General features: G+C 36.4%; 3 protein-coding genes and 1 long non-coding RNA gene across 11 annotated transcripts; 2 read left to right on the top strand and 2 right to left on the bottom strand.

The window, feature by feature from the left end:
* Positions 1-271: 271 nt before the first annotated feature.
* LOC130418011 (CMRF35-like molecule 1) lies at positions 272-8,221 on the top strand. Of its 5 annotated transcripts, none has more exons than XM_056743933.1 (11): positions 272-336; positions 480-791; positions 886-1,164; positions 4,308-4,586; positions 4,688-4,721; positions 4,814-4,867; positions 4,990-5,087; positions 5,197-5,243; positions 5,660-5,707; positions 5,804-5,875; positions 5,956-8,221. In XM_056743933.1, exons 1-11 carry the CDS (start codon positions 276-278, stop codon positions 6,001-6,003), a joined length of 1,332 nt encoding a protein of 443 aa, XP_056599911.1. In that variant the 5' UTR covers positions 272-275; the 3' UTR covers positions 6,004-8,221. The 5 variants fall into 5 exon arrangements, with proteins under 5 accessions (XP_056599911.1, XP_056599907.1, XP_056599910.1 ...); XM_056743929.1 differs by lacking the exons at positions 272-336; positions 480-791; positions 886-1,164 and adding exons at positions 3,392-3,513; positions 3,676-3,797; positions 3,902-4,213; XM_056743932.1 differs by lacking the exons at positions 272-336; positions 480-791; positions 886-1,164 and adding exons at positions 3,392-3,513; positions 3,676-3,797; positions 3,902-4,213 and having other exon boundaries at positions 5,959-8,221.
* Positions 8,222-13,385: 5,164 nt separating this feature from the next.
* On the bottom strand, positions 13,386-18,681 carry LOC130418034 (cerebellin-1-like). The gene is made up of 5 exons (XM_056743970.1): positions 17,484-18,681; positions 16,592-16,654; positions 16,314-16,376; positions 16,106-16,237; positions 13,386-16,021 (listed from the first exon to the last, which is right to left on the bottom strand). Exons 1-5 carry the CDS (start codon positions 17,635-17,637, stop codon positions 15,738-15,740), a joined length of 696 nt encoding a protein of 231 aa, XP_056599948.1. The 5' UTR covers positions 17,638-18,681; the 3' UTR covers positions 13,386-15,737.
* Positions 16,690-24,041, top strand: LOC130418053 (uncharacterized). Of its 3 annotated transcripts, XR_008906258.1 has the most exons (4): positions 16,690-17,341; positions 21,481-22,033; positions 22,277-22,352; positions 23,904-24,041. It is a non-coding gene; the product is annotated as an uncharacterized LOC130418053 (long non-coding RNA). The 3 variants fall into 3 exon arrangements; XR_008906256.1 differs by lacking the exon at positions 16,690-17,341 and having other exon boundaries at positions 19,841-22,033; XR_008906257.1 differs by lacking the exon at positions 16,690-17,341 and having other exon boundaries at positions 19,841-22,033; positions 23,787-23,914.
* On the bottom strand, positions 22,359-26,685 carry LOC130418027 (cerebellin-2-like). 2 transcript variants are annotated; one of them, XM_056743958.1, is made up of 6 exons: positions 25,950-26,685; positions 24,974-25,036; positions 24,692-24,754; positions 24,414-24,476; positions 24,206-24,337; positions 22,359-24,106 (listed from the first exon to the last, which is right to left on the bottom strand). In XM_056743958.1, exons 1-6 carry the CDS (start codon positions 26,101-26,103, stop codon positions 23,826-23,828), a joined length of 756 nt encoding a protein of 251 aa, XP_056599936.1. In that variant the 5' UTR covers positions 26,104-26,685; the 3' UTR covers positions 22,359-23,825. The 2 variants fall into 2 exon arrangements, with proteins under 2 accessions (XP_056599936.1, XP_056599937.1); XM_056743959.1 differs by lacking the exon at positions 25,950-26,685 and adding an exon at positions 25,688-25,934.
* Positions 26,686-26,725: the final 40 nt, after the last annotated feature.

Raw genomic sequence — 26,725 nt, forward strand, 5'->3', positions numbered from 1 at the left:
TGCTCCGCACGCAACGAAGAGCTCATGAATCTGAATATTTACATAAACACCGATTTTTTATTTACATAAAAAATTGACATGCCTACCAAATTACAAAAAAATAGAATTGACTACACAAATGACTTTCGTCTATATTCTCTGACTGTAGTTAAATGGCTCATAACGTTTTTTTGCTGTGGCTTACAAAAATTACATGATGACAAAAGGGGGAAGTATTATCACTTCTTGTATTCACAGTTGAAAACCAGGATAGAGGAAGGAAATTAAATAACAAAATGGTTGCATACGGAAAAGCAGCTCTTTTCTGCACCCTGATTTGCTTTTGCCTCATTTCAGGTGAGTTTGTTTAATGTTTGCTTTTCAAGACACATTATTAATTCATCATTTTCATAGATAGATATACAATATTTTTTCATGTGATTTATTTGAGGATTGTTCCAGTGCCAACTATGATAATAGTTGATGTGTTGTTTGTTTAGGTACTGAATGCTTAACTAGTGGATCAAACAATACATTTACTGTCCAGCGTGGAGGATCAGTCACTATCCCGTGTTATTATGACAGTAAATACACACAGCAGAGAAAGTTCTGGTTCTCAGAGGCTGATAACTATGCAATATACACAAACTTTACGAGTGAAACTGTGTCAGTAATTGATCATCCTGCTCAGAGTCTCTTTACTATGACTATGAGAAACCTGAAGATGAATCAGTACGGAGAGTTTTATTGTTTTGTGGAGACATATGAAGGAAATAAAACCACCTATGAAGGTCTTCTCGAGATTAAAAATGGTATTTTAAAAGCTATTCATTTTTACAATTCAATGTCAAACTCTCATCTTTTTCTTATGTAAGTTATGATCTCAATCATTTCTTTCATGTTCAGCTCCTGATGTGTCTGTGGTGTCCAGCAGTGTATCTGGAGATGAAGGTGGTAATATCAGTGTAAAGTGTCTCTATAGTTCTGCATATAAGAATAAACACAAACAGTGGTGCAGATATAAAGACAAGAGCTGTTACACATCCCAGAATTCATCAGTTCAGATCAGTGATGATGAGAGAGAATCTTTCACTGTGTTGATGTCTGGACTGATGCTGAGTGATTCTGGCTGGTACTTCTGTTCTGTAGGAGATCGACAGGCTCCTGTTCAACTCACAGTCACTGGTAAAACTCATTCAGTGATCAGTACTTTCTGCATACACAATAAGAAATAACTGAAATTTTCTTTTACTTTTTCTACTTGAAATAGCAGCTATACCCGAAACCCAGAACGACTGGTTAGTATTCAGATTATATTGAGAATAATGTAATGCTTTAGCTGATCATTTCAAGGATGTCTTTTCATGCTTCAGGTGGAGTGTTTCTGTCTGTCTCAAGACCACATGAGTTGTGTTTAGTTAAATGACAGACAGGTAAACTTCATTCTGAGAAGATCTCAGGAGTTTTCCATCTGCATCTATAAATGTGAGGACAGAATGCTACAGGACTCCAAATACACAGTTTATGATGTCACATGTGAATTTTGTGTGATTTGTCTTAGAATGATGGTAAACATACAGCCGTGAAGGATTAGATCAATAGAGAATGTATTTTATCATTATTTTCTGATTTTTTTAAGTTATCAGACCAGATTTACTGTAAAATATTCTTGAAATACTTTCATTTAGCAAATGGTTGGGATTCTGTTTTTCTTTGAAATCAGCAGCATTTACATACAATATGAGTTATATAAAGGAAGTTCTTCATTTTCAGGAAAATAAAAACCAAATAACAATGTCCAAACAGATCTGCTGTACAGTGAGTTTTTTTTACAGAAGTTGATTAATATGAATCGTTCTGACAATCTCAATGATGGTGAGAATTTTAGGAAGTACATAAAAGACAAGAATATCTTTTACATTGACCAGAAACAAAAGTAATGAAGTGTGACTCTAAATTATTTAAAGATTTGCTCTGTCCACCCCTGTTAAAATTTTCTGGGGGTCCCACTGCAAAGATGTGAATTTAATCAACCAATTCAAAGTACATTTGGTGTCAGTGCTGTTAACCGATGTGTTTCTATACAGCGCACATATTCTATGCTTTTCTCATTTTATGTTTGTGTTTCATCTCATGTAGCACCATGGGGATTTAAGAAACTGTGTGTTCACTTACTGTGTAAAGAGCTGTGAGATGAGAATACAGTTTTATCTTAACAAGATGCAATTCTGGATCTAATCTGTACTAATTCTTACACTGCAATGTATTCATCATGTGTATCATTCAGAAAAACTCTCAAAACATAGTACTTCAGAGCTGATCAAATGTTAGGTGTAACATTTACTCTGACTCGCCTTCAGATAAGTATATTGACCCAAGATAGTCAGCAAAGATTCTCTTAACTTCGTAATGTTTCCATTGTTAAAATGTGTAATTCAATGTATCGTTTCTGGTAAAATGCATCATCAGGATCTCACAAGAGTTCGGTGATCGACCATTTTTGATCTCTTGTGTGACATTAGACACCCTCACCCAGTGAGGAGCTCATGAATGTGAATATTAACACAGAGATTGATGTATGTGCACAAAACATGCTTACAGATTTAAAACAAGTTAGAATTTGACTTAAAGGCCCCTAAACTAACCCTGTGACATACATCTTAGAAGTGCCGAGGATGTGTCTGTGAAGTTTCAGCTCAAAGTACACAACAGATCTTTTATTATACGGTGCCCTATATGTAAATTTTTGCCTGCGTGTAAAAACAGGCTGTTTTGATGTGAGTCTCTTTAAATGCAATTCAGCAGCTGTTCACTCCTTTCAAGCGGAAAGAGCAGGGCGGTGTGAGCCGGTGCTTCCAGTAAGAACAAGAGTGAAGAGAATGGCCACTAAGCCAATGAGAGAGACTGTCTCATCTTTAAAAACCAAACACATTGTTTTGTAAAAGTGAGATTACATAACACAAACGCGTTATTTGTTTAAAAGCTGAGCTGTTTTCTGTATGAATGCACAAACAGCTTAAGTCTTTAAATCCAACACATTGACCCTATATTAGTGAAAGTTAACATGATAAATGCATCATATCTATAAAAACTTTTTGTCTTTACAGCTTGCAGATTGTTTCATAAGTGACAATAAATGACCCATTATGAATCCGGCATTTCACTAACATTTGATTTACTAAGTGACTTCACCCGATGTCTTCTGCACATCCCATTGAGAAATAAAACTAATCCACAGCGTCTTCAGAGTCTCAGATAATGGGAGTAAATAAAATACTTATCTTGCATTCAACAACAAACACCTTGTTTTTTTACAAAACATTTGTGTAGCTCAAGTAGTCCAGCGTGAAAACAATAGTGGACAGTGTTCAACTGGATGAGGGCGGAGACAGCAGTCCATAAGCAGTCATAGGCAGGGCTCAATGTGATGTCATGTTACTGAGAAAACACCAAGAGGACAGTTGAGGGTTTATTGGGGATTATTTTTATTTTTTTATCATTCGGTGGTTCTGTATCCACGCTCCTGACACACAGGTATGTTCAAACAACATTTAAAAGTGCATTTTCTGGATAAGGGGGCCTTTGAATGTATATACAGATAACTGGTGTCCATCCTGTCTGAGTCACTCCATTGAGCAATGCATGTTTGAGTATTTTGTCTGCTGTATCTTAAAAATGTTATACGATCACTAAAAGGGAAGTGTCAGTGACTGAAGTCACAGTTAACAACTCAGACACAGGAAGACAAAGTTGCAAAATGGTTGCGTACGGAACAGCAGCTCTTTGCTGCACCCTGATCTGCTTTTGCCTCATGTTAGGTGAGATTCATGTTTATTGATTTACAGTCTTTTTTTTTCATGTGGTTTATTTGAGGGTCTAACCAGTGCCAACTATGATAATAGTTGATGTGTTGTTTGTTTAGGTACTGAATGCTATACTGGTGGATCAAACAATACATTTACTGTCCAGCCTGGAGGATCAGTCACTATCCCGTGTTATTATGACAGTAAATACACACAGCAGAGAAAGTTCTGGTTCTCAGAGGCTGATAAATGTGCAATATACACAAACTTTACGAGTGAAACTGTGTCAGTAATTGATCATCCTGCTCAGAGTCTCTTTACTGTGACTATGAGAAACCTGAAGATGAATCAGTACGGAGAGTTTTATTGTTTTGTGGAGACATATGAAGGAAATAAAACCACCTATGAAGGTCTTCTCGAGATTAAAAATGGTATTTTAAAAGCTTTTAATTTTTACAATTCAATGTCAAACTCTCATCTTTTTCTTATGTAAGTTATGATCTCAATCATTTCTTTCATGTTCAGCTCCTGATGTGTCTGTGGTGTCCAGCAGTGTATCTGGAGATGAAGGTGGTAATATCAGTGTAAAGTGTCTCTATAGTTCTGCATATAAGAATAAACACAAACACTGGTGCAGATATAAAGACAAGAGCTGTTACACATCCCAGAGTTCATCAGTTCAGATCAGTGATGATGAGAGAGAATCTTTCACTGTGTTGATGTCTGGACTGATGCTGAGTGATTCTGGCTGGTACTTCTGTTTTGTAGGAGATCGACAGGCTCCTGTTCAGCTCACAGTCTCTGGTAAAACTCATTCTATCATCAAAACTATCAATTTTATTTCTTTAAAGATAGAATTTGTTAAACGTGTTTTTCTTTTTTCTCACTCTTTGATATTGGAGCAGCTCACACCATAGAGAACAACACTGAGACCACTAAGTTAGTATTCAGATTTTTTGTCTATATTGTGATTATTAAAATGCTTCTGGTGTTTTCAATCCCACTCATGATTTTTTCTGTTTTTGCTAAAGTGATACAGGAAGTTCTGACGGCAGTGGAGAATCAACATTAAATGATCAGCAAAAGTATATGATAGTTTAAATATGATTGTTAAAAACATGAATAACCAATTTACTTCACATGAAAATCTTAATCTGATATATTTTATTTCTAGATTTGTATAAGAATGTTTCCTTCTTTCTGACAGAGAGAAAAATATGTCGCTGTGGCTTCCAGTTTCTGCCGGTCTAATGATGATAATAATTATGGTTGCTGTTTGCACCTGGAAATGGAAAAATAGATCCGGTCAGTTTGCCCTACATATTTGCTACATATTCATTTTTCTTTAAATCCATATTGTACAATGTTATCTAGTCTCTTTGTGGGGTTTGTAAAATTCTTCCACTTTTAACAGCAGAAGATAAAAAACTGATGAAGAATAATGCCCCAGACACTGTCACAGTGAGTCCTTTTATGAGAATTTATAACAATGTGAAATATGTTTTGACAACACATTAATAATTTAAAATGTTCTTTAGTCTTAGCCAAATGTTGAACTATATATGGCTGAATTGCTTATAAAAATTATACGCCGTTTGAAATACTAACTTCCACTCCATTGTTTCAACCCAAAATTCTGGAATTTTTTAATCCATTATTCGTTCAAATATAAACAGTTTAATTAATTTAACCCAACGGTTTGTTCATACTTTTTGAACCAATGGAGAAATGAACCATTTTTACTTACATTTATATATTTGATAAATATTTAAAAGTAGCTTTCTACTATACATTTGTTTCTGACTGTGTGTGATCCCAGGATCAAACCCAAGACCTTGGGGTTGTTAGTACCATCTTGTTTTTTTATTTATTTTCAGGTTGAAGAGACAGTGATATACAGCACTATAAATGATGAAAATCCAAATGTAAATAGACCAGACATTCATTAAAAATTAAGCCATGTCATGAAAAAATATGCCACATTATGCAAGTTAAAAGTAATGAGATATATTTCATTACAGAACATATCTCAGCTGCAATTTAAAGCAAACACAATTTACAGTTCTATGGAAGACCCAGCTGAGTGTGAAGGAGTAAGTTGTACAGACATATTCTAATAGAAATGTATTTGTTAGGAATGTGATGACCATATGAATTGTTTTAATATTTCCAGCAGTCTCCAGCAGGTGGCACTGTCTACAGCACTGTAGCGCCACATTGATCAGCAGCACAGATTCACAGTACAGGAACACAAGTTTGAATCCTACCATAAACCTAATGTTTTGACCCAAAAAATCATCAGGGCCCGTTTCAATAAGGAGGTTCAACCAAGTCTAGGTTAAACCTTGAACTCAGAGTTGGTTTACATAGAAATTAGAAACTTTGCCATCATCATTGAATCTCCGATATGACTTTTAAGCAACATAAGTAACAGGCCAGTGAGCGTTGTGGACCTTTTGGGAAAGGGTTTGAAGGTTAATCCGGAATTTAAGGCAGTTTTAACGTTGTTAGAGTTTACAGGACTAGACCACAGGGTTTAATGTATGAGGATGAGGGTCATGATGCTCCTGCCCCATCTAAGAGGTTGAGGAGACCAGTGCGGAAACTGGAGGAGCTGAACAAGCAGCGCCAGATGAAGCTTGGGCTCTGATCCTCTGAGATGGATGGGGCGTTACAAGGTCCTTTTTTAGCAACACAGATTCATCACCCATGTGCGCAAGATATACAGTAGGTGGCGTTAATACTCCTAAAGAGTGAACAGCCATTCAACCAAAATAAGAAGAAGACTCTCCGATACGACGATTCACCATGGCTACGGCACCAAAAAAAGCAACATGGCGGCAGGAAGCACTTGAGATCGAGGCACACTTTCCTTACAGTGGATTTACTGATGTGCTGAAAATGAATTAAGTTTAAATTAATAAATACATAATTGTACAATTTAACAAATCAATTAATCAATTAATCATTACATGAATGAAACAACAGAAATAAGACAAAATAGATCGTATGTCCTCACTCGCCATCAGTGCTCTAGTTATACAAAAGAAACGTCATAGTGTATAATACGCCTGTAGGGGAAATGACAAAGTTCCACAGGGGTCCTAAATTGCTCTGCAATCAAAGTACACCCTGATGAATTAATGCGGCCTCTTCATGTACTTCCTCTATAAAAGCACATATGACATCTTAGTCAGTGAGATGGTCTCTGTGTGATCAACACGTGTGCCATATTAATGAATGAGGAACACCACTTTCTCTTTAAAAGGGGGAGGAGATCCCGACCAGGTTAGGTTCAGAGTAAGTTACTATTGTTACTGACTCTGAGTATGAGTGACCTCTCCTTTAGAAACGGGCTTGAGTTCCCTCGCTTTCTCGGATTTGACATACCTCACATTCTGAGTTTCCCTCATTTCAGGGTCAATATACTCAGAGTTTCACTAAACCTCCTTTCTGAAACGGGCCCCAGTTTGTCATCATAACAATTCTTGTTCCGGTTACTTGTTCCTATTAAACAGCTCAGCAGCTTTGCTTCATCAGCGGCATCTGCAGCCTAATCTGTATTCAAGTACCTGAATATATTATGCTTTTTTATATTATTTATAATTGGATGTTTTATGTACCCACTTTAATAAAAGACCTATTTTGACATATTAGCGATCACAAATCCAAGGACTGAATGCACTTATGCAGTTAATTTGTTTGCTTTATTTGTACTTGCTAAAAGGTCAAAGTGCACTCTAAAAATGCTGAGTTGTTTTAACACATTGTTGGGTCAGATAAAACATATTTTCTTAAATGAATGTCCCTTTCGAACCCAACATTTTTAGGAAACCCATTTTTTCATATGTCTTTGCACATATCCTTTCTCTTTTTATAAGTACTTTTACTGTTTCATTGCTTTATGTTGAAACTGTCAATGTTTCTGGTTGTGTGCTTTGATTTCATTAGGTGGATTTAACGTTCTTAACAGCTATTCCATAACAACAACACTTCTGGTCCTCCAAAGAAACTTTTAGTTAAAGATTCCCCAAAGAACCATTACTTTCTTATGTTTTTTGCAGTGTGAAGAGCCTTTTTCCACAACAAAGAACCTTGTGTGGAACAGAAAAGTGTGTGAAAGCGTCTTGGAATCATAGCTTAATAATAGAACCTTTTAGCAACATTTATTTTTAGTATAAACCCTCATATATAGTATCTGTATATATAACAACATTATATTTTGTTTGTTTTTTATTCTTGTATTATTTTTGTTGTGTTTATTTACTAGTTGAATTCTTTTGGATGTATTCTTTAAACTTTTTAAACTCTACTTTTTCTCACTTCACACATGAAAGTCACGTCTTTTATGTATGCAATAACATGAAATGATTGTCATTTTAAAACTGTTGAAAGATATTTACAGCCATTTGCTTTAAAATAAATCAGTTTTGTGCTTTCATCGCCCTCTAGTGAAAAAGTTTGGCTTTGCAAAGTTATTTACAGAAGGTCAAACATTGACAGATGCTTTTAATTTTAGCTGGAAAATTATCTCACCACACTGTAAAATAGCGGTAGCTGTATTACCTAGAGGAGATATTTTTACATGACCTAAACATTTAGCTACTGATTGCATTTAATTGGTGAATTTACATAGCATTGGAAAACCAACTTATTTAAAGTTACCACATTTTTACTGAAGTGAAGTAAAAATATAAATGTCATAATGTGCTCAACGTTTAAGTAAACATGATATCTATACGGTGTGTAGTAGTAATATGTGTCTGAGCATGTGTGCGTGGACCAAAGTCTGAACGTCACTGTTGGGAGCAAAATTGAGGTCCCCACTGACAGAAAAGCTTACATATTGTACAGAACGATAATATTTGAAAATCTAAAAATGCTAAAAGTTTTCTACGATCTTTATAGGTTTAGGGGTAGGGGATAAAATATACAGTTTGTACAATACATCTCATTACACCTATAGACTGTCCCCACGGAGATATGTTCTTGTGTGTGTGTGTGTCCATGCTAGTGTGTGTGTGTGTGTGTGCTTGTGCTAACCAACTGTAAAAAAAATAAGTTCAGGTTCCCTGAAAATTTTGATTGAATCTAACTCAAAAATACTGGTCAACACAACTATAAGAATTGTCCTTCCTTCTTCTTAGCTTGTTTTAATCACATCAAGTCAGTGATGAATTAAACAGGAACTGTGTGTTTCTTTTTCCTTGCAAGAAGTGTGTGAAATGTTAATTTGAAGTTCTGTCTTTGACCAACCCGGACCCTCACATGGCTCATCATCTGATTCTCTTTGCTATTTCACTTGTGACAGCAGGTATGTAATTATGTCATTTCTCTTAAAGATCTTAAATCTTTCATGCATGAACTACAACCATGTGGTTTCATTTCTCCTTGCGCACGATCTGAACTTATACCTTAGCTTTACATATTTGTCATGAAGTAAAAGTAAATATCTCTGTTTAAACATGTACTAAAATCATGTTTTTTATTATGTTATTATGTTTTATTGTGTTTAAATCTGTTTTTGAACATGAGTTCTTCAAATATTCCTCATGCTGCTTACTTTAATTCATAATATGCCTATAGTCTCCACATCTGAGTGAAAATGTATGCTATAATGACAAAAGTACAGTGGTTCTTCTTACTTTAAACACTTGTGTTGTGTTGCAGATGCTGAGAGCATTAGGACACTAAAACACATTACTATAAGAAAGGAGGAACAGTAACTATCCTGTGTCTGTATGACAGTCGCTATAAACTAAACCCAAAGTACTGGTGTAGTGGAGCGACATGGGCTCTGTGCAGCATACATGGACATACAAACAGAACTGGGAAATGGCTGATAACTGATGACCCGTCTCAGAACACTTTCACAGTAGAAGTAAAAAAATCTGACAACATCAGACTCTGGAACTTACTGGTGTGCTGTGGACAAGAGCAAGAAACTAGATCACAGAGAACATCTGTATTTAACAGTTGAAGCAGGTAAGAAATATGGTGCTACGCACCTTTTGACTAGTGAGTACAAATTTTAACTATAGTCTGTGTTCTTCTCACCCAACTGTTAAGAATGTTACAGTTAAGAATGTAACTGCTTTCAAATGCATAGAGACTGTGTCTGTCCCCCGAATAATACAACCAAATAATACTTTATTTAAAAGTCAGAGAAAAAATCTTATCATGATCAAACCAAAAGACAATATATTTAATGAGCAAAACCAACGCCTAAAGTTTGGGTTACTTAATATTACATCACTAAATCCAAAGGCAGTTATTGTTAATGAAATGATCACAGACAACATCTTGATTTACATTGCCTCACTGAAACCTGGCTTAAGCCAAATGATTACTTCGGTCTAAATGAGTCTACTCCACCAAGCTACGGTTATATTCATGAGCCACGTCCGGTTGGTCGAGGTGGTGGTGTCGCAACAATCTTTAGAGACTTTCTTACCGTAACTCGGAGAACAGAGCATACATTTAAATCATTTGAAATGCTTGCGTTGACATAACAGTTCGAATCAAAAGTAAAAAACCATTGGTCTCTCTTACATTGGCTACTGTGTATAGACCCCCTGGGCCTTACACTAATTTTCTGATAGAGTTCGCAGACTTCTTATCGGATCTATTGGTTAACGTCAATAAAGTACTAATTGTTGGAGATTTTAATATCCACGTAGATACTGCTAACGATCCATTAGCTGTGGCGTTTAAAGAACTACTTCTCTCTTGTGGTGTAACACAATACATCAATAGACCTACTCATCGACTTAATCATACGCTAGACTTGATTATATCTCACGAGCCGATCTAACCAATATCGATATTATACCTCAAAGCGACGACGTTTCCGATCACCATCTTATAACATGTACACTGCGCACTGCTGAAATCAGTTGTATATCTCGTTATCCACAGGGTAGAACAATCACCTTAACTACTAAAGATAGTTTCGTAAAGAACTTGCCAGATCTGACTCCTTTAATAACCTTTCCAACTAATATAGAATCGCTCCAATACATGACTAGCAACATGGGCACTATTTTCTCTAACACATTAGAAGCGGTCGCACCTATGAAGTCAAAAAGGATTAATGAAAAGATCATAGCACAATGGTATAATAACACCACTCGCGCCCTAAAAAGAGAAACACTGTAACTTGAACGAAAATGGAAACTTTAAAATTGCATGGAAAGAGAGTGCAAGCAATTACAAAAAGGCACTAAAAGCAGCAAAAGCCGAGCACTTCCGTAACATCATAGAAATTAACAAAAACAATCCAAGGTTTTTATTTAGTACAATTGCTAAATTAACAAACAAACAGACTCCACCTGACCTGGGTATTCCGCCGCACCTCGGTAGCAATGAATTCATGAAGTTTTTTACCGAGAAAATCGAAATAATACGAGACAACATAGCTAAAACCAAATCTCCAAGTGTGTCGGAAGAATTAGTATCGACCATCACCCGAAAAGAAAAGCTAGAGTGTTTTTCTCCTATAAATCAGGAAGATTTAATTAAAATTATTGCAACATCCAAACCGACGACATGATTATTAGACATCCGACTACTTTATTAAAAGAGTTACTACCTGCTGTAATTGAGCCCATTTGTAACATAATCAACATGTCCCAGGACCCTTTAAGCTGGCTGTAATAAAGCCTCTTATCAAAAAACCAAACTTAGACCCCAATGAACTTGTAAGCTATAGACCGATTTCAAATCTCCCGTACTTGTCTAAAATACTAGAAAAAGTACTGTCAACTCAACTGTGTACCTTCCTACAAAATAATGACATGAACGAAAAGTTTCAGTCTGGCTTTAGACCGCATCACAGCAATGAAACTGCGCTTGTTAGAATTACAAATGACCTCCTTATTGCTTCAGATAAAGGTAACATCTCACTCTTAGTCCTGCTTGACCTTAGTGCTGCTTTCGATACTGTAGACCATAAAATACTATTAGATCGTTTACACAATTATATCTGTATTCAGGGACAGGCACTGCAATGGTTCAGATCTTACTTAACAGACAGATATCAATACGTCCATACGACCATCCCAGCTCAGACCACTACATCCCCAACCAAGAGCAAAGACGGACTATTTGTCTTATTAATGCTGAATATTTGGTATTAAATGCTAAACCTAAACCACACGTCAGCAGTCTGAGTGCAGCTATGACACGTCAGAGGGGATCTGGCCCTCCCGGTTGAGCCTGGTTTTTCCCGAGGTTTTTTTCTCCATTAATCAATCATTGGAGTTTGGGTTCCTCGCCACAGCAGGGCAGTGTTGGCCTGCTCACCGGGAGACTGCATTCATTCATTTATTTATTTATTTAGAAATTAGATGTTATTTATTAGAATGAACTTACTCGTTGTATAAATACCATGAACTGTGCTGTGTTCTAACTTTTCTGCTTTTCCTGTTTGCCCCTGTAAAGCTGCTTTGAAACAATACACATTGTGAAAAGCGCTATATACATAAACTTGAATTGAATTGATGTAAGAAATGATTCTTGTGTTGATCAAAAGCATATTTATATTAGTTAATCTGAGGTATGTGATATTCTGCTGAAGTCTGACGTAAGCAGCACCAAACAGAGTTGTAATATGGAATCGTGCAATGCCTGTTTCAGAATTCTGCTTTAAGCTTTCCTGTAGCTCAGTAGTCAGAGCATTGCGTTAACAACGCCAAGGTCATGGGTTTGAACAACGGGGATTGCACATACTCAGAGACAAATGTATAGTATAATGGAAGGGAAGTCGCTTTGGATAAAGGCATATGCCAAATGCGTAAATGTAATTTGGAGAATTCAGAATTTAAAGGCTCTTAACTTCCAGAAACAGGCCATTGTCATTTTATTTCCTATTTTATTGGAAGAACTAGAAACGTAATGTCAATTTGACTGTAAGACGATAGACACATTCTTAAAAATAGAGGTGCCTATTTTATAAGATAAGCTGCACTCAATGAATGAGACCTGTCGGGGATCCCTTTGAGTTTCCAGGTGCAGTTGACCGCTATTGGAAGTGCTTCTGGTTTGGATTGATCACTGTTTTCCCTACCTTTTATTCCTTTTGAGATTTGGGTTTTTTATTTTGTTTCTTTGATTATTAATTTTGTTGTGGGTCCATGAACACATTATTAGTCGAACTACCAGGTCAGAGGAAATCCGCTGTGAGTAATACCGTTATCGCCAATAGAGGGGGGAGTTAGTAATTTAAGTCCACGTGTGGGGGTAATGAAGTGACATTTTAGTTGTTTTAACTGTGATACTTGTTGTTCTTTGAAGTGAGTTGTACGTTTTATTTAATTTTTAGAGTGTCTGTACCCTCTATATTGGATGTCATGGTATGTGTCAGCTTTGGCCAAATCTGGACTGATGTTGAACACCAAGAGAATTAACTCAATGATTGTGTTATAGTGATGCTGGCCTAAGTTCATTCATTTGTTTGTGTGGGAACCCGTGATCTCCTACACATTTAACTTGGAGTGGCGTAGTCATAATTAGCTAAACCAGATGTGCATGTGCATATATGTTATATACATATATAACACGGTTACATTTACATTAATCATTTGGGAATTTCCTTTTCAATAATTAATTTATTTAATTACTTTAATCGGTCTCGGACATCCTGTGCATGGCAGGTGATGACAAATACATTTTTAATCGTTCACAAAGATGAAAATAATGGGCTACCTTTTTTGAGCTCCATCCACAGATCTCTATTAATCTGTGCAACAGACATAGAGAAAGAAGACCATTTTGTAGACATGAAATCCCAACCGCTGACCATCACCAATTGGAAAGAAAATGAACCAAATGATCACAATCGGACAGAGGACTGTGTAGTTGTCCTAGTTGGAGAATAGGGTGACATTAACTGTGCTCATAACAGGCTTGTGGTGTGTGAACTATAAACTAAATGGTGAAACTTAAGGATTTGGAGAACTCTGTAGGCTATCTTTGCACATGTCTGAATAGCAGTAGATGATGAAAATTACATTTCATGTGGTGTGTTATGTTGCCGTGTTTGAATGTCTGCCAAGTTGTAAGTCTTACAGTGAATAAATAACAAAGTTATTGGTGAGACGACTCTGAATCACTCAAACGAGACGCGTCTCGACCGCCGCGTATCTACGTCACTGGACATAGTCCCCGCCTACGTTTTGCTGGGACTGCAGCGAAAACTTCACTCTCTCCTTCCCCAAACACTGTCGCTCGTTCGTGATGCGTGTGCCATCTGAAACCAGTGTTGTACTTGCGTATAAATAACACGCGCTGTGCATTATCGTATAATACGGACGCCAAATTGCGATTTTTTTTGCCAATTAGTGTGTTTGAACAGCAATTTGGCTCATCACCCTGTCCCCTAACCCAAACCCTTAACCTAACAGTATTACTTTAATTATTTCAGTGTTCCTCTTCATGTACGTTTTAAAATGGCTGTTCTCCACCCAGGTACAAGCAAACATTGGCGTATCATATGCACGCAAAATCGCAACTTGGCGTACATATTCGATAATGCAACAGCGTGTTATTTATACGCAATTGGTGCGACCAGGTTGGTTCTACGTTGTGAAACTAAGTGCGTATTATTTAAACTACGAAAGGAAGAACTTCTGAGGGGAACAATGGTTACAATTAATTTTCAAATGACACCAAAGGAGTATAAACCCCAGGGTTTTACTGTGCGCAAGTCATTTTACCAAAGATTGCTTCAATAATCTTGACACGTTGCAGGAAATGTTAAAAGACTATCCTTCAAAGGAGGAAATACCAACCATTAGCACCACCGAATCACAATCTGTAAGTGTGACTATTTAATTTTGTCAGAACTTCAAAAAATATTTGTGTACCTTATGTCTGTGTTTAACTAATGCATATAACGTTATCGTTAACATGTACCGTTATTTATCGGGTATTACAGTTTGTTTATCTATTAACTATGCTAATTTAAGTATTCAATCTGTTATTGTCTATCTATTATTTACTATCATATTCGGATGATTCTTCGTCAGTCTCGGGCTCAAACAAAAAAAAAAAAAGTAAAATCCCTCCCATCTCTCTACTCAGTATAATATATAACCTTTAAACCGTAATCCGATGGTTGGCGTTCCATTTGTAAACCGTAAACCGATGGTTGGCATTCCATTTGTGATACATGATGGACGCTGTAACGAATTCAGGGAATGGGAAGGGGGCGGTCACCGGCGAACGTTCAACAACTTTTAATAAAAAAATAGACAAACCACAAAACGAAAGTAAAATGCCTGCAGCTCCCGCACGGTCGACTGCCGGCAAGACAAACATAAAACATAACATAAAATCCAGGCCTGGTCCTCTATCCGGTCGCTCGTCCTTTTATGCTTCCGATCTCCTCCAAAAAGATGTGATACCTGTGCAATGCGCAGCTTACACTTATTATCATAACTCCCTCTCGTCCCGCCTTGCTCGTTACAAACGTGTTTGACCAATCACAGCAGACTTCCCCTCCTGACCAATCACATGACACTAGGCTAGCGGATAGGAGGGGATTCGACGGATGAATCGCGGAACGAATCATTTGAGATTTAGTCAAAGTAATGTTAGAATAATTACCTATTATTACGACATAAGTGTTTTTACCCCTTGTTACATCATGATGGACACTCCATAGACCAAAGTAGTACCTTTAAAATCATTTGCTACTTACTCTTTAAAGGCGTGATCAATTAAAATCTTAAATTTAACCCAAGCTATTGTTATATAAGAGGGAATCATATTCACGCAATATGTAAGTGTAAGAACTGAAAACGCCATTGTTAATGAGATCCGATCTGTTTTTGACACCATGACTTTGGATTTTAATTAGCAAAGCTGTTTTATTGTTTATGTAATATATAAACATTGTTTATATTGTTTATCCAGAATTATTTGCATCCTCTGGTGGGCTAAAGAGTTTGAGATTTATAAAGGGAAAAGCATGAAACCACTGAAACTGGTGAAGCTGGCCTCATCGTCATAAACCCAGCTGTCTTTCCACAGCTCTGTGTGCACCTTATCGGCCTTCTCCAGTGTAAGAACAACACCATTGCTGCCGTTACCATTGGGAGCGCTCTGGGTCTTGTGAAAATACACGGAGCATTGCTGTTCATTATTCTTATAAAGACTGACCGCCATTGTGTTCCCTACATGTGAATGACCATAAAATCTGAAGAAATAGACTCCTTTTACTGGTGCTGTGAAAATGCCTGCAATGACACAAATATGTGAATTTAGAAACCCTGCACAATGCATTTTATTATGTTTTTATCTGTATTTTAAATAAAGATTACCAGTGTTTGAATCATATGCATTTCCAATGTTACTGAAGATTTTTTTGTAGATCAGAGTTCTTGATTCTTCAAATGGTCCAGTGTGTTGTGGTCCAGAGTTTAAAAGTCCAGCGGAAAAGGCAACCTTTCTGGCTGTGAACGGACAAATGAATATAATGGTTTTCTATCAGAAAAATAAAAACATTACAGTAGAATTAATTTTACTCACCTGTATTTTCTGCTTGTAAAGACTGAAGCTTGATTTCTGAGGCTTGTGTTAAACTCCTCAAAGCTGTTCAGAATAAACACATTGTCAAATCTTAAGGTCTTTGCACATACAGTCCGAAATTTTCATACGCAATTTTTCGTATTTGACGCTTGTTTGTACGGTGTCTCTGAATTGTCAAAACGCCTCTCAAAATGCTTTCTGGCTGTGAACAGAGAAATTAATATAATGGTTTTCTCTCGGAAAAATAAAAACATTACAGTAGAATTAATTTCACTCACCTGTATTCTTTGCTTGTAAAGATTCAAGCTTGATCTCTAAGGCTTGTGTGAAACTCCTCAAAGCTGTTCAGAATAAACACATTGTCAAATTTTAAGTTCTTTGCAAATACAGTCCGAAATTTCCATACGTTTTTTTTCGTATTTGATGCTTGTTTGTACGGTGTCTTTGAATTGTCAAAATGAATCTCAAAATGCTGGCTACGGATGTGAAAAACCCAGAAAACCGAATCCTTTCCAAAATTTTTTATGACTGACGAAAATATCGGAGGCAGTATGAAAATGTGATTCACACAACGTGAGGTCGTATTTATTTTTTAACGTTAGACAATTTGTGAGTGAAGTACATTAAATCCTAATGCACCTGACAGCCAGAGGACGCTCTCGTGTAGAAACTCCAAATACGCACTGCAGAAGAAGAACATAACACATGTTCGTGGAAAAGCCTGAGGACATGTACAACTGATCCTCAAGACTCCTCGGGTATTTTCATGATGATAAAGTATTTTTATAATAATCATGTTTGACAGGTGTTGCTTTTTTAAATGCAGGTTACAAGGGACTCAAACTCAATGCTTTTTCTTCTGATCCCAGAGCCTTGCTATGACAAGCAACATGTCAATAAAATAATCAATACCTTGCATCATCGCAGCCAGCTCGGTTTCAGTAGGATTTAATGGTGACCGCGGTTAACCGTGCACTTGTGTGGCGGAAATTTCCGACGCAAATTTCGGACTCAATGTGCTTTACAAGGTAATCCTTGGATTTTATCATTTGAATAATAGAGATTAAAATAAGATTACAATTAGTTTAGATTTAGAATAATTAAAGAAAAGGAGAAAACCTAAACATACATGAACAATAAAGATAGATAATGTTAATTATTTTTATTTACCTTCGTTCTCTCTCTTCAATTCACCCAGAATGGTCTCTGTGACTCTCAGTCTTTCTTCAATATTGTTAAGTTTTTCTGGCGTAATTAAACCATGAGCAAGCGAAGCACCAAAACAGAGCAATAAGAACATATTTAGAGCCGCAGGGATCTTCATTGTTAGCTTACTTTTTCAACTCTATGTCTATCGAAAGTGCTTGTGGTATAAATTCACATTTATTTGGGGCAAGGGGGGTTTAAAGTATGCCATGCTGCTAAAAGTAAACATGAACCTTGCATTGCTGACTGAGAGAAATGTTGGATTACTTTCCTAGTAAACAGACGTTTGGTCAAATCCAGCATGGATTTATACATTTAGTAGACAGGTTTTATCCAAAACGTGCATTGAATACTGTAGTAGGCTATATCTTTTAAGTATGCATTCTTTCTGGTACTCAAACCGACAACTGTGCATGTAGCTTGTTTTGCCCTTTCCAGTTAAATAAGTAAATAACTGTGTACAATGATATTCTTTAAGTTTAACGATCAAATTTACCGAACGATAACAGTACTTTTCAAACGCTTCCCGAACGCGCTCTGTGATTGGTTGAAAATAATTTAATACTGTGACGTCAAGGGATCGGTTGCGTGGAGAATGCGAACTTCCGGTGTGGTCGGTGGTAGAACCACGGGAGTTAACTGGCAGAGATATGCGGTAGACAGTTGTCATAACTAAAAGAATAAATAATAGCGAACATCGCAGTGCTATACGGTTTATAATTCAATGTGTCATGTGATCATATATGGACTGAGGGCTCGAGACGGAAGCGATCGTGTTAGCCGAAAAGTCGATTCGCTATTGAGAAGCGCGCGAGCTCTGTGCGCGGTGAAACATGGGGACGAAATCGAGCCGTTTACACGAGGAGGCGGTTTCCACAGCCTTCCATAAAGATGGCATCAAATGAGTCATCAAACCTGAGTACACTTTTATAGCACTCTTTAAATATAAGAATAAAATGGTTACAATGAAGATGTTGTAATGTACATAAGTGTACGTTTTACTTTTGAAATACCTTTAGTTAAAACAACAGCTTGAACCGATTGTGAACCGGACAGACCGAGTGTATGGAACCCATTCAATGATGATGAAGTCATAAATGTTTTAATAGATTGATGTTTGTCCTTCACATAGATGCCATATTAAAAAAAAAATCTGTCCAGTCTATTAAATGAGTTATAATTGATCTCTTCACAAGGTTTACTTTAAAATTATTTCTAGGAAATGCATACTGTACAAATAATGTAAAAGAACATAACATTTGTAAATCTGTGACTAAACTTAGTCATTTTATTTTTTAAGGTTATCCAACAATTAATTTTAAAAGCAGAACTAATGTAAATAGTCATTTTTGGTTGCTTCACAAAATACTTTGTTGAATGCTTCCCTCACATAAAGAAAAAAAAAATCCCTCACATAATTCACAGAGGAAACGTTTCATGTATTGCTCAATTTTTTTTCTGTTGTCCGTACTGGAACCAATGCTATCTGATAAAAATAAATTAAAATGTTTAACCTGAAGAAAGTGTTTAGAAAGATTGAAAGTATTCCATTGTTTCCGTGTTGAACTGCAGATGGCGATTTTAAAGCAATATTTATGTTCTGCTCCTGATAGCGTTTGGGTTGGATGAACTATGAAATAAAACAGAAAAAATATAATTTTTTAAAGATTTTATATTTAATGTCAATTGAAATACAATGAGTAAAAAGTATGTTTTATGTACTAATTATACTGTTCATCTTTTTAGCCTTAACAGAATGTAAACATGAAGACAACACATGTAATATGTTAACAACACAATCTCACGGCAAAAACTTGATTTTTGAAACTGAATTTACGATGTGGCTCATTTTGGCTAAAGGCCATTGCACATCGCGCGTAATAATATTAATACGACCTCACGTTGTCAATTACATTTTCACACGCTCTCCGATATTTTCGTCTAAAAAAATCCGGACTGGGTTAGATTTTCTACGTTTTTCGCAGCAGTAGAAAGCACTTTGAGAGGCATTTTGACAACTCACACACCGTACAGACGAGCGCCAAAACACAAAAAAAAATTATGTTAAAAGACTATCCTTGAAGTATCCATTATTTAATATCGTCTTCGGATGTTTCTTCGTCAGACTATGCGTTACGTCACCATTAAATGCACAGAAAATGGTATAACATAACATATAAAGAGACCATAGAGACGCAATGATGGTACAAAAAGTTAGTTTAATAAAAGGTAAGATTTTGACAAACAGAGCATGGTGAGGAAAACAACAACAAAAAAAACCCGACTACACATTTCTGAAAGGAAAGATAAAACTTGCCTACCTCCAGTCCAGAACAAAAGTCCGTTGTGAGTCTTCCGGTTCCTCTAGCTGCTACACCAAACTACTGCTAAGATAAACAATATGAAACCCATCACCAAAAATCCCACCAGCTCTCACATAGAGTATAGCAAGACGTACAAGCGAGCCTCCCACGGAACATACATCCGTCTACCGGAAGGAGATGGTAGTTAATGAGAGCGAGCCCTTCCGCCTCCGGACATCAAACAGGGCGTCTTTAAAGCGGTTGCCCAATCAGCGGGACGCAGCACGGCCCCCAGGGGAACAGAAGAAACTGCAGCAGCATAACCACATATAACAGCATAACTACAGTTCACTTCACTCTGCATAGGGCTTAAACTGGTAAAGTGAAATCCCCGCCATTTCTATCTATACACTGTATATAATATACAACCTGTAAACCGTAATCCAGCAATGATGGTTGGCGTTCAATTTGCGACACATGATGAACGCTGTAACAAATTTAAGGAATGAGAAGGGGGCGGTGACCGGCGAACATTCAACAACTTTTAAAAAACGAAAACAAAAACAAACGAAACTAAAATGCCTGCAGCTCCCGCACAGTCGACTGCCGGCCAGACAAACATAAAACATAACATAAAATCCAGGCCTGGTCCTCTATCCGGTCGCTCGTCCTTTTATGCTTCCAATCTCCTCCAAAAAAATGCGATACTCATGCAACGCGCAGCTGACACTAATAATAATAACTCGCTCACGTCCCGCCTTGCTCGTTACAAACGCTTTTGACCAATCACAGCAGACTACTCCACCTGACCAATCACATGACACTACACTGTAAAAACATGTGAAATCTAATAAGGAATTCACTGTGTTCATGCACTGGAAATAACTGTATTAGGGGTCACAGTGAATTACTGTTGTTTCAATGAGAAATTACAATACTGGTCAAAATATTGTGGAAATCACATAAAAGAGGAAATGCTGTACAAAGTCATGGTAATCAGTGCTGTCCTGTAGAAAGTCACAACAAACAAGTACTATGTGAAATTTACAGTAATTCCCTGTGTTCATGCACTGTAAATAACGTATTGGGGGTCACGAGCATTAAAGTGTAAAATGTCTACCTATGTAAAATGTTTAGGATAAAGCAATGTAAGTCGCTTTGGATAAAAGAATGTGGAATTGAGAAACTTTTGTGTGATATTCAGGTCACCTCTGAAATGGGACTTAATCCAAAACAAAGTATGATCATTATTTAAAGGATAAAAATGTCTTGCACAAGCTTTTAATAGCTTTTTTTCTTTTGAGTCTAGCAGAACTAGACATTAAACATTGAACTGTTTTATAAACTTCTGTGAATTGATAGCACCTTTTGACGTGACCAAGTTTTCCGACCACATATTGCGTAGTAGCGGTAAGTTTCTTTGTTTTCTTTGGACTAATCATTGTCACTTCATAACAGAAACAAAACAGTAGTAAGTCGTTGACAGTGCTGGTAGAAGTTTTATCGTTAGGATGTCATCATGGTTTATACGTATAAAGTTTCTGCGTTCAATGCAGCTTCGATTTCTGCAATTATTTGGCATATTAAAATTCACAGAAATCTTGCAAGCATCAGATTTCAGTGTGGGCATGCAGAATGTCCTGTTGCATTTCTAACAGGTTCCTTGTCAGGATTAATCCAGAGTACAGCAAGTCTAGTGCCAAGGTTCAGAGAAGCCAGAAAACTGGAACGTCATTACACCGAAAGAGGTCTTACAATAACCCACGTTTCATTTCCTTCATCAGGGACTTCACAGAGTTTGACTGGCAAAATAACTAGATTAAGGTCAATGTTTATTTTATCTAAATATTTTTTAAATGTATATATTATAATTTACCATTTATTTTTCAGAAATCTTCATGTGGAACAACCCGTTCAGCGGTGAATTATTATTATGTTTCTTTATTATATTTTAGCGTTTTGTTGTTTGTTTAGGAAATGTTTTCAAAGTGTGTTTTACGTTAAAATAGAGACAATGTTTTTGTCATACAGTGTGATCTACTTGTTTAAGTCCAACCATAAAGTGCTGGAACTCCATTGAATTTGTACCGTGTTTTTTTTTTAATGGAATTATTCTTACAGTCAGAAACTTTAGGTCATAAAGATACCAAACCAGAATAAGTGATCTGTGATTCATTTCGGTTTTGGCTGTAGGTTCATCATCCTAAGAATGTAAGTAAACTAAAAGCACATTAATAATTATATTTTAAGTCAGGGGCTGTTTAAAAATCGTCTACATTATCTGTAAAAAAGCACAGTAACTAACTGACAGCCATTGACAAGTATCTTACTGTAAAAAACCATCACAGTAACTGGCAGCCATTGACAAGTAACTTACTGTATTTTTATTATAGTGTATAACTTGTCAATGGCTGACAGTAAATTACTGTTATTCTCACAATATATTTCTTACAGTGTAGGCTAGCGGATAGGAGGGGAGTAGACTTATGTATCGAGGAACGAATCATTTGAGATTCAGTCAAAAAGTAAGGTAAGAATAATTTACTACTATTACAACATAATAGTGTTTGTACAACTTCTATGTACATAAACTTGTTGTTGGACTCTCCATAAACCAAAGTAGGACCTTATCATATGCTACTTACTCTGTAAAGGAGTGATGAATTAAAATCATAACTTTAACCCTAGCAATTGTGATATAAGAGGGAATCGTATTCACACGATATTTAAGTGTTATAACTGAAAAGCCCCTTGTTACTGAGATTACATCTGTTATTAACACCAGGCCCAGCGAGCACCAGGTTCTGGAATGCACCTATCTATGACGACATTAATAGGTTGAACACCCTCTCTATAGAAAAATATCAACGACTACTTCTCCAGTCACGCTCACTGGTTTGCGCATGACAATTCTGACATGACGCAGAACTAGATATAGCGAGCAAGCAATAAACAAACATGCCGTTAAAGATAGCTGAACATTGTGCCATCCCTGGTTGTGGAAAAATACAGTCGTTGCATAACCTTCCTTCAGATTCCGATATTAGTAATAGCTGGTTAAAGTTTATTTTTAAAGACGTTCCAGCTCATGTGGGAAAAACATGAATCGTTTGTATGTTTAACTTCTCCGAGGATTCCTTCGTGAACAAGGCAGAGATCAACATTGGAATTGTGGAATGAATAAAATTAAAAAACAGTGCTGTCGTGAATATTGGATCCAATAGGAATGGTGCAGCAATCTTATGTGAGTAAAATATGTTTGACCTTGCGTCACTTTACGTTGTTAGACATCACCTGATGTGCCCTGCACTATTCACCCAAGATTAGTATTATGGGGACCTCTAGTCATTTGTAATAATTGCAGATGTTGTCTGTGATCTTAAGCCTGTGCGAATATTACGTCTCTAACCATATTTACAGAAGGCTCCAACTACGCAAACTATTATGCAATCAAAGCAGTGGGCGTTTACTTCCCATTAAAACGAAGCGTTTGTAGACCTGGCCTCAAAACCTGGGTAGAAAATAGCCTATTGTTTATTGATTTTGATGTTTTTGGATGTAAAAACCACACAAACGTCATAAGTAGACCTCATATAACAGCATGAAACCATACTGATAGGCTAGATGTTTAAAATTTGTGGTTAAAAAAAACAAAGTTAAGTGTCTCTTTAACGATACAAAAGCATTGTGGGTTTTTAGTTTTTTTTTGTAATAAGATAAGGGAATTGTCACATCATTAGCGGTTCACATCGCTCATAAATGGGCACACGCTCATTCAGTTGTAATAAATACATTCTTTGAGAATTTATTTTTCAAGTTTTGACCGAAAATGTCACATCCATAACGCTGGAATTCATTTATTCATCAACGGTAATAATAAGATGATGCTAAATTAGATTTTTAATTTGCAAGGCTGTTTTATTGTTTATGTAATATATAAACATTGTTAATATTGTTTATCTAGAACTTTTCACATCCTCTGGTGGGCTAAAGAGTCTGAGATTTATAAAGGGAAAAGCATGAAACCACTGAAACTGGTGAAGGTTTGTTCATCGTCATAAACCCAGCTGTCTTTCCACAGCTCTGTGTGCACCTTATCGGCCTTCTCCAGTGTAAGAACAACACCATTGCTGCCGTTACCAATGGGAGTGCTCTCGGTCTTGTCATACACTGAGCATTCCTTTTCATTATTCTTATAAAGACTGACCGCCATTTTTTTAATTGAATGTGAATGACCAGAAAATCTGAAGAAATAGACTCCTTTTACTGGTGCTGTGAAAATGCCTGCAATGACACAAATATGTGAATTTAGAAACCCTGCACAATGCATTTGATTATATTTTTTTATGTGTTTTAAAAACATGTAGGAACACCATAGATTACCAGTGTTTGAATCATATGCATTTCCAATGTTACTGAAGATTTTTTGGTAGACCAGAGTTCTTGATTCTTCAAAGGGTCCAGTGTTCTTTGGTCCAGAGTTTAAAAGTCCAGCTGAAAAGGCAACCTTTCTGGCTGTGAACAAACAAATGAATATAATGGTGTTCTATCAGAAAAATAAAAACATTACAGTAGAATTAATTTTACTCACCTGTATTTTCTGCTTGTAAAGACTGAACCTTGATCTCTGAGGCTTGTGTTGAACTCCTCAAAGCTGTTCAGAATATACACATTGTCAAATTTTAAGGTCTTTGCACATACAGTCCGAAATTTTTATACGCGTTTTTTTGTATTGGACGCTTGTTTGTACGGTGTCTTTGAATTGTCAAAACGCCTCTCAAAATGCTTTCTGGCTGTGAACGGACAAATGAATATAATGGTTTTCTCTCGGAAAAATCAAAACATTACAGTATAAATAATTTTACTCACCTGTATTTTCTGCTTGCAAAGACTGAAGCTTGATCTCTGAGGCTTGTGTTGAACTCCTCAAAGCTGTTCAGAATAAACACATTGTCAAATCTTAAGGTCTTTGCACATATGGTCCGAAATTTTCATATGCAATTTTTCGTATTTGACACTTGTTTGTACGGTGTCTCTGATTGTCAAAACACCTCTCAAAATGCTTTCTGGCTGTGAACGGACAAATGGACGTAATGGTTTTCTCTCGGAAAAATAAAAACAGTAGAATACAGTAGAATTAATTTCACTCACCTGTATTCTTTGCTTGTAAAGATTCAAACTTGATCTCTAAGGCTTGTGTAAAACTCCTCAAAGCTGTTCAGAATAAACACATTGTCAAATTTTAAGGTCTTTGCACATACAGTCCGAAATTTTTATACACGTTTTTTTTCGCATTTGACGCTTGTTTGTACGGTGTCTCTGAATTGTCAAAATGAATGTCAAAATGCTTGCTACGGATGTGAAAAACCCAGAAAACCGAATCCAGTCCGAATTTGTTAATGACTGACGAAAATATCGGAGACAGTGTGTAAATGTGATTCACACATCGTGAGATCGTATTTATTTTTTAACTGGAGATGGTGGTCTGATGGGTTAAACCACTGAACTGGTAAATCAAAGGTTTCCACCACCAGTGTGTCCTTGAGCAAGACACTTTACTCCATGTTGCTCCAGGGGGATTCTCCCTGTAATAAGTGCCACGTAAGTCGCTTTGGATAAAAGCGTCTGCCAAATGATAAATGTAAATGTAACGTTAGACAATTTGTGAGTGAAGTACGTTAAATCCTACTTCTTGGAAAAGCCTGAGGACATGTTTTTTCAACTGGTAAAGTATATTTATAAAAATCATGTTTGACAGGTGTTGCTTTTTTAAATGCAGGTTACAAGGGACTCAAACTCAATGCTTTTTCTTCTGATCCCAGAGCCGTGCTATGACAAGCTACATGTCAATAAAATAATCAATACCTTGCATCATCGCAGTCAGCTCGGTTTCAGTAGGATTTAATGGTGACCGCGGTTAACCGTGCACATGTGTGGCGGAAATTTCCGACCCAAACTTTGGACTCAATGTGCAATGGCCTTTACAAGGCAATCCTTGGATTTTATCATTTGAATAACAGATTAAAAAAAGATTACAATTAGTTTAGATTTAGAATAATTCAAGAAAAGGAGAACAATCTAACCATACATAAACAATAAAGATAGATAATGTTAATTATTTTTTTACCTTCGTTCTCTCTCTTCAATTCACCCAGAATGGTCTCTGTGACTCTCAGTCTTTCTTCAATATTGTTACGTTTTTCTGGCGTAATTAAACCATGAGCCAGCAAAGCCCCAAAACAGAGCAATAAGAACATATTTAGAGCCGCAGGGATCTTCATTGTTAGCTTACTTTTTCAACTCTATGTCTATCGAAAGTGCTTGTGGTATAAATTCACATTTATTTGGGGCAAGGGGGGGTTTAAAGTATGCCATGCTGCTAAAAGCAAACATGAACCTTGCATTCTTTGCATTGTTAAATGAGAGAAATTTTGGATTATTTTCTTAGTAGCAGACGTTTGGTCAAATCCTATTGAAATGCATGTATTTATACATTTAGTAGACAGGTTTTATCCAAGTGTCGAAGTTTTTATTTAGGTATGCATTCTTTCTGGGACTCGAACCGACAACTGTGTGGCTTGTTTTGACATTTTCAGTCAAATAAGTAAAGAACCGAGTACAATGATATTCTTTAGATTAGATTAGATGCAACTTTATTGTCATCACACATATACAAGTACAGTGTAACGAAATGTAGTTTAGGTCTAACCAGAAGTGCAATTAGCAAGTGCAGGATATACCTTGTGAATAAATACAGAATACAATATTAGGAGAATACTGTACAATGGGCATGTACTATGAAAAAACTTTACAGAAGGAATGTTCTATGACAATATGACAGTCGGTATGTACTAGAACAATATATACAGAAGGCTATATACGGTGAACATTAATGTACAGGTG

Source organism: Triplophysa dalaica, chromosome 3 (genome assembly GCF_015846415.1).
Source record: "Triplophysa dalaica isolate WHDGS20190420 chromosome 3, ASM1584641v1, whole genome shotgun sequence".
Lineage (NCBI taxonomy): Eukaryota > Metazoa > Chordata > Actinopteri > Cypriniformes > Nemacheilidae > Triplophysa > Triplophysa dalaica.

Excerpts from the sequence above, each read along its gene's own strand:
- LOC130418011 (XM_056743933.1), top strand. The coding sequence starts at position 276 with ATGGTTGCATACGGAAAAGCAGCTCTTTTCTGCACCCTGATTTGCTTT. Across the intron at positions 1,165-4,307 it reads TGTTCAACTCACAGTCACTG|CTCCTGATGTGTCTGTGGTG; the intron begins GTAAAACTCATT and ends TTTCATGTTCAG. Across the intron at positions 5,876-5,955 it reads ACCCAGCTGAGTGTGAAGGA|CAGTCTCCAGCAGGTGGCAC; the intron begins GTAAGTTGTACA and ends TAATATTTCCAG.
- LOC130418034 (XM_056743970.1), bottom strand. The coding sequence starts at position 17,637 with ATGAAGATCCCTGCGGCTCTAAATATGTTCTTATTGCTCTGTTTTGGT. Across the intron at positions 16,655-17,483 it reads ATTGAAGAGAGAGAACGAAG|CTTTGAGGAGTTTCACACAA; the intron begins GTAAATAAAAAT and ends TATTCTGAACAG. Across the intron at positions 16,238-16,313 it reads TTTACAAGCAGAAAATACAG|CCAGAAAGGTTGCCTTTTCC; the intron begins GTGAGTAAAATT and ends GTCCGTTCACAG.
- LOC130418027 (XM_056743958.1), bottom strand. The coding sequence starts at position 26,103 with ATGAAGATCCCTGCGGCTCTAAATATGTTCTTATTGCTCTGTTTTGGG. Across the intron at positions 24,477-24,691 it reads TTTGCAAGCAGAAAATACAG|CTTTGAGGAGTTCAACACAA; the intron begins GTGAGTAAAATT and ends TATTCTGAACAG. Across the intron at positions 24,338-24,413 it reads TTTACAAGCAGAAAATACAG|CCAGAAAGGTTGCCTTTTCA; the intron begins GTGAGTAAAATT and ends GTTTGTTCACAG.